Source organism: Atta colombica, unplaced genomic scaffold, assembly GCF_001594045.1.
Source record: "Atta colombica isolate Treedump-2 unplaced genomic scaffold, Acol1.0 scaffold100, whole genome shotgun sequence".
Taxonomy (NCBI): domain Eukaryota; kingdom Metazoa; phylum Arthropoda; class Insecta; order Hymenoptera; family Formicidae; genus Atta; species Atta colombica.
In genome coordinates this window covers 1703932-1711428 of record NW_017259185.1, presented here as the reverse complement: position 1 = coordinate 1711428, position 7497 = coordinate 1703932, and the positions used below count along the sequence as shown (strand labels likewise).

The following is a 7497-nucleotide window of genomic DNA, read 5'->3' as shown; positions in this document are numbered from 1 at the left end:
ATATAATTTTATATAATTTATGTAATAAAACATTTATATAATTTATGTATATAAAACATTTTTTCCTGGATATTCATTTATATAACTAAGATACACCGGAATATATTAGTGAGTGCTTATAAAGAAATAATTAATTTCTCACATTAGTAAATTATTTTTTACCAATTAGTTAAAAGAGCTAAAGAATTGATTGTAATCTAATTGATTATATGAATCGACGAATTTTATACGTGAATAATTTCAAGAAAACAATACTTTATGTAGCAATATTTTATAAAAAAACTAATCGGAAATGTTAAGTAAAAATTTTTTTTGAAAAAGGTTACTTTGTTAATTAACAAATGTTTTAATCTAGCAATGCAGTCTATCTATTTTTACATCTCAAAAAATATATCGAGTTGATATTTTAAAATCCTTGTCATTACATTTTGGCAACATAATAAAAGAGCTATAACAATTAATATTTCTATAACAGACACAAATGGTTAACAAATGCATTTTTTGATAGTACAAACATGTGTAATGTATCTATCTGTGTTACATAGAGAATTTATTCTCAGAATTCCATGTCCCAGCCAGAAAATTCGTCCGGTGGAATATCGCGGTCAGGTGGATATCTTTCAAAGTTTCGTGTATCGAGTTGATGTCGTACCTAGAAATTCCCAAATAAAATAGATGGTTTTAATACAAATTTTAAATAAAATTTTTGCATAAAAAATAAAAAAAATTGAAAATGTGTTTTATTTACAAATTCTATTAATAAAAAGTATAAAGTTTGCAAAAGTACCGTTGGTACAATGGGAGCCGGTAGAGCCAATCTTTGAAGCGCTTGCCAGTTAAATCCGGAAAACCATCTATTAAAAGAACAAAGATATAAATTATTATAAAGGAAAAAATAAAACATAGGCTACTTAAAATTTATGTATAACTAAATTATATGTAATTATGTATAACTATATTATATTTGTATAACTAAGAAATTAAAAATTACACAAAGAAAACAAAATGGAAACCTATGTTACCATCTTTTTTCTATTTTACTATATATTATATTGAAGAAAGCATCTTATTTTATAAAATAAAAAATATCTTCTACAAAATGCTTTTTGCACAAAAATATTTAGACATGAAATGTTTTTAAAGATATAAATATTTTTTTCTTCTTTGTAAAATCTTTCTGATGACTTACTTGTGATCGCGAATATCTTGTATTCCGTTTCGCTGGTAACCCAATCGTTCGGAAGCATTCAAACGGAGTAATTTCTTGATGAGATTATTGGCGTTTTTGTTGACGATGTTTGGTATACTAACCATTTCGATTCCCTTGAGAATATTGTTATAAGTCGTCATATGATCGGATCCTCGGAAAGGCGGCTTACCAACGAGAAGCTCATGAGTTAGAATACCGAGAGCCCAATAATCCACCGCTCTAACAAAATGAAGAATTAAATGCGATGGAAAAAACATATAAAAAAATATACAAGGACAATAATATGGAAAAACATAGAAACAATCTAACAATTATAATGAACGTTAGAAAAATCTTAAATATCTTACCTGTCATGGCCTTTATTCAAAATAATTTCCGGTGCGACATACTCTGGCGTACCGGCAAATGTCCACGTTTTGGCCGGACCAATTTTCTTACTAAAACCAAAGTCCACCTATGGAAGAGAGATAATTTTTTTTCTTGTAGAATTTCTCATTCTCACGATCGGGCTCGCTGCAGTAGGCAGGTGTGTAAATTATATACAGCACAATAAAAAAACATTAACAAAGAATGCGCTAAATTTTTAAAAGGATCAATTCTCCATTTACCAATTTGCATATGCTCGCTTCTGTTAGATTTAATTTTTTCCAAAACTTGTACTGTACATCACCAACCGTTGGAATGAATAATTGTTTATTTCCTGATGCTACTAAAATCTTTCAGTACATACAGAACCATTACATTCAGTACATACTGTACAAAATCATTTTAGCATCAGGATATCGTTTTCCTAGAACAGAAACGTGAAAATTTTCTCTATTAATTTCAATAGTAAACAAAATTTTTATCTTTCAGATTTCTGTTCTAGTTACATGATTAAATTTCATCCTCTATAAAAAGATATTTAAAAAATTTTTTAAAGATTATGTTATTCATAAGATTGATAAATAGAAATTACATTAAGAGGGACAGCAAAATCTTCTTTGCGCCTTATATTTTAGCAGGAGGTCCGATTATAATAATCTCTATGTATATTTCAAAGAAACTTTAATAATCGCATAATTGAAAGTTAAGTTATTATAATTAAAAATCAAATGTCTCACCAACTTTAAATAGCCACGTGTGTCGAGCATAAGATTTTCTGGTTTGAGATCTCGATAAACAATGTTTAGTGAATGAAGATGATCGAGGGCTTCTACTACACAGCCCACCATAAACTGTGTAGTGGCGTCATCGAAAAGACGTCTCCTTTGAAGAGTTGTCCAAACATCTCCACCGAGACATACTTCCATAAGAAAATAAACGTATTTGCTATCTTTGTACGTTTGATAAAGCCTTAAAAAATGCAAAATTATATTAATTTTGGTCTAATTAATATTGTTTAAAAATTCTTTTGTTATACTTGATTTAAATTTATTAGTATCAATTATTTTTTTATTTACATATTTTTATTAATCTCGATTACAAATTTTATGATGTTAGTTGTTTTTACAGTTTATCAACAATTGAGAAACAGAAACAAATTAAAATATATTTATCTTATATTGATTTGAAATATTTTATTTCAGCAATGGTAATTTCATAATATTACAAGTTAATCGTGATGTACATTGTAATATAAAATTTCAGTGAAAGATAACTTACTTGCATATAAAAGGAGAATCGCATGCTTGCATAATATGTTTCTCATTCAGCACATGCTCTTGCTGTTGTTGCTCGACCATGACCTTCTTCTTGAGTTTCTTCAGAGCGAAGCTCTTATTCGGATTGGATCTAAGTGTCACCAATTCAACACGACCGAATCCACCAACTCCTAACGTTCCCCTTGTTTCAAGGTCGATCAAGGTTAAATTTGCATATTCGTTAGTCCACTTCTTTGGAGTCAACGAACGCTTTTGCTTTTCGTATTCAGCTAACCAGTTCTTGTTACGAATCTCATCCAGACTGCCCAGATAGTTTAGAAATGACCTGGCAATTTCTTCAAATTATGTAATATTTTTTAACATTTTGTATTTAAAAAAAAATTCTTAAAATCGTCGTCCATGATTAATTATGAATGTCTCTTTGTAAAATAAAATAATAATTTTGTATAATAGTTAACAATCTTAAGAGATAATTTCTTAATTTTTAAAATTTATTTTAAAATGAATTTATCTTAAAATATCAAGATAAAAAAATGTTACAGTTTTAAGTAAATGACTGATATCTCAGATTAAATAATTTACGGTTATAGAAATTGAGATAGCTTTTGCAACTTATATTTTTTTAATTTGTTTAATTTGATGACATACAACCAATTTGACTTCAGAGATTTATTAATTATAAAATATCGCGTGTATTAATTGAACTCACGTTCTGTCCAGAGTCAAGCATTCGACACCAGGTGCAAGCGCGATCGCGTTGGCACGTCGTTCACCCTCGTCATCATAGAGAGCCAATTCGCCGAAATACTCTCCTTTGCCGAGGACTACTAGTTCTTCTTCACCCCCATATTCGGTGTCTTTGGTGATTCGTACGTTGCCACCACTGATTATATAGAATTTTTCACCCTTCTCGCCCTGTCGCAGTATTTTCGCTCCAGCCGGAAAAAATTCCTGCAAGCATTATTATAACGTTCTTTTAAGCCATATTATAAACTAAGCGGCGAGCAGAATGGTATCTTTTAAAATATCTTCTTACTTACTACTCTTATAAGATCGGATATCTTCGCAAGCACATGATCCTTGGGTTCCGGAAGTTTTTGAAGAACGGAAACGCGTTGAAGGAAACGGATGTTGCCCTCCAGTTGTTCCTGAGCTGTTCTCATCATTATAGTTAAAAATACTGATCTGTCGAGAACCCATACTTTTCCAGCTTTCTTTACTAAAACACAAAATTAGACACATGTATTAATTTAAAAGCATTAGCACTTTTTAGTTCTCAAGAAAATTTCTAATTTTTTAAATTTCTATGATATATAATATGTTTAATAATATTGTAAATTACAGATTTGAATATACAAGGTGTTTGGAAAATAATGATAAATCTTTCGCATAGAGGCAGAATGGACTAAACTAAAAGTTCTCTATCATTTTACAATTTTCGTAATAGTTAACAAGATATTAATTGCTAAAAATTATCGAAAATTGGTCTCCAATAATTTTTTATTCAAATACTATCAACTTTACAGAAAAACTGCAAGAGATAAAAATTATTTATTTTCTTCTCATAAAGCTCTAAGAATTAAAAAAAAATTTTTTCAGAATTTTTTAATACCATATTTTCTTATGTTGGTAAAAATGAGAACATACAGTACTAGAAGTTGATAAAAAATTTTGAAAAAAATTGTAGAGTTCTATGAGAAGAAAATAATTTTCGTCTCTTGTAGTTTTTCTGTAAAATTGATAGTATTTGAGTAAAAAATTATTAAGGACCAATTTTCAGCAATTTTTAGCAATTAATATCTTGTTAACTATTGCAAAAATTGCAATATGGTATAGGACTTTTTTTTTCAGTTTAATCCATTCTGTTCCTATGCAAAAGATTTATCATTATTTTCCAAACATCTTCTAAATATAGCTTATCCTAAAAAATTTCTTTTTTTATAATATTTATATAAACTTAAATATATTTGTATTTAATTTTGAGAAATATTTCCTAAAACGTATAAAAAATTTTTAGAAATGTGTCGATTTTTTAATTCATTTTTTATACTTACCGCTAATAGATCGAAGTCTTTTTGTATTATATAATAAAGCAATTTCTCCAAACGCAACTCCTGGTCCGAAACTTCTTTGGAATTTGTTCCCCTCGTAAATGTCAAAATCTCCTTCCGCCGACACGTACAAATGCGAGCCTGTAAATAAACAATACGCTTAAAAAATTTACATGTATAACTGCGTACATTAATATTTAGTAATTGTTCTGTAGATGTGTACTAATATATTTCTAGAATTTATATAATAATATATAAAGTTTTCGTAAAAAGAGGCTATACCTATATCGCCCTCTCGGATAACTTGAGTATTAGCGAGAATTTGTTTTGGATACATAGCAGAAACGAGTGACTCCACCTGATTTTCTTCAAGATTACCCAGAAATTCATTCTCCAAAATAGCTCTTTTAATTTGCCTGGCACTCCTATAAGTAAATAAAAAAAAAGAACGATAATATATATTCTATATTTTTTCGAAAGGAATGAAATAAAATAAAACCTATATCGAATTAGAAAACAATTACATAATAAACAATTAAAAACTTATAATCTTCGAATATCATTATTTTCATTAATTATTATTAATTATTATTAATATATATAAATTTCAACGCTAGCTATCATAAATTATATTATAAATTATTATTAATTTATTAATATTTATCATTATTATTTTCTGGTTACCTGGCATCTTTCTCGTATACGGGTGTCGGTGCCGAGGGTGGCGTTGGCGTTCTTCCGATGACGCCACCTCTTGGATTATTTACGTGTTGTTCGCCATTGTTCACAGCAGCCGCATCTTCTAATCCAGATTCTTCTTGATGTGATGAAAGGTGATTGACATAATTGGCCTCAGACGGCGGTGACGACACTATGACTTTCGTGAGTGATGTGGATGATTCGGATGATGATGGAACAGTGCCATTTACAGTTATCGGAGGCAAGGTACCAGGTAACGGACGTATCTAATAGAGATTGAAGTAATATTTTAATAAAAAAAAATTTTTAATTAGAAAGATGATTTTTATAAAATTATACCTCTTTTAATGATAAGTGATTTATTTATAAATTACGTTAATAAGACGTACGACGCCTATAGTGAAATTGGAGTCCTCGTAGCCCGGCAGAGGGGTGAGATTGATGCTACCCCTCTGCCCGCGGAATGTTAGGATGTTGGCCCTCGGGAAGCATGAGAACCTCATGTTATCTTCGTCCAAAGCATGTCCAAAGCAAATTCTTTTAACACCTGAAAGAAATGTGTCCCTTTAATATTTACTTTAAGCATAGCATCATTAGTAATTGTATTATTTGATAGAAAGAAAAAAATATAAATTTACATTGTAAACATAAGAAAAACATGTAGATATATACATTGGAAATTCGTAATATAACATAATAATTCTTATGCACTTTTTATGTGCACAAGTTTTTACAAAATATTATATAATGTGTAGCAAAATTGTGCAATATTTTAATATTTTCTTTGTTTATTAATATAATTGCATCCCTGATGACATGTTAATTAATTCACAACGTAATTTTTATTCACAATTATTTCATCTGTAATATTTAACATTAGAAGAATTCTCTCTCTTTCTCTTCTTCGTTAATTCGCCGAAACTCCAAGTCTCACAAAGATCTAATTATTTTCGCGCAGGGTAATCAATTTAAGTAAATGAACAAATTAATGAAGAGATAATTAATTTGATCTCTGACATTTAAGATGACGTATAATTTTATTCCGTTTGATACATCCAACATATCTGGCTAATAATTATTTTCCATCTGCGTTGAACGTTTAATTAAGCTGATAGTCATAATTGAGCGGAACATAATGCTAGGACAATTATTTCGGTCACTCACTCATATCACGTTCCTTTCTTCATAGTGGCTCTCAACAGGATAATTATTCTTCAATATCACTTCACGCGGAGGTCACTCATGACCGCATTCGATTTCTTCGTCGAGCATTTCGACTCGTTCGGATCGCGTTACGCTCATCATATAACTACTCCACTTTTTGTGACACACAGCTCTTTTTTTTTATACGACTCGGTCTCGCTGCGAAAGTCGATTGTCACCACAGCAGTCACATGCTTATGCTAATGGTGTTTGGTGCACGTGATATATTGTGCCTTGACGTCATAATGCATTAGCACATGCTCATGATGAATATTCTCGACACTTTACCAAGTCCGATCATCCTTTCCTTTTCGTTAAGATTTTTAGTTATGGCAACTTTTCTGGAAAGAAGCGCTATATAATATGCTGAAGTTTTCAAAATTGTAAATGTCATAATAAATGAATAAATAAATGAGCTTGCGATCATTAATTTGCAATTTGTATTTGTGTTGCATTAATATTTCTTATTACTTTGTAGTAACTCTTATAAATTAATTTCTTATATATAAAATGCAGTACAAAACAAATTTTATAGATTTAGCATGAAGATTTTACTCCTTCTGTTCAAAGGAGTTCTAAAATAATTTCAATAATAATTTCGTTTCTTTCTTTTTTGTATATCTCAATTAAAATAAATGTACCTAGAAAACTTGATTTTACAGATATTATTGATAAAAGTTTCTTCAAGATA

General features: G+C 29.5%; 1 protein-coding gene across 6 annotated transcripts in view; it reads right to left on the bottom strand.

Moving 5' to 3' along the window:
• Positions 1-497: 497 nt before the first annotated feature.
• LOC108684757 (cGMP-dependent protein kinase, isozyme 1) overlaps positions 498-7497 on the bottom strand; it is a 13003-nt gene continuing 6003 nt past the window's right edge. For 3 of the 6 annotated variants that reach the window (XM_018189271.1, XM_018189254.1, XM_018189262.1), the window contains 12 exons: positions 5978-6150; positions 5589-5869; positions 5187-5329; positions 4908-5045; positions 3894-4072; positions 3563-3804; positions 2855-3178; positions 2314-2545; positions 1558-1664; positions 1190-1429; positions 788-854; positions 498-652 (listed from right to left, as the gene is read on the bottom strand). In XM_018189271.1, the coding sequence (XP_018044760.1) occupies positions 557-652; positions 788-854; positions 1190-1429; positions 1558-1664; positions 2314-2545; positions 2855-3178; positions 3563-3804; positions 3894-4072; positions 4908-5045; positions 5187-5329; positions 5589-5869; positions 5978-6106 (2178 nt within the window). In that variant the 5' untranslated portion in view covers positions 6107-6150 and the 3' untranslated portion in view covers positions 498-556. Of the gene's footprint in view, positions 653-787; positions 855-1189; positions 1430-1557; positions 1665-2313; positions 2546-2854; positions 3179-3562; positions 3805-3893; positions 4073-4907; positions 5046-5186; positions 5330-5588; positions 5870-5977; positions 6151-6767; positions 7148-7497 lie in introns of all 6 variants that reach the window. The other 3 variants (XM_018189232.1, XM_018189237.1, XM_018189247.1) reach the window with 2 other exon arrangements.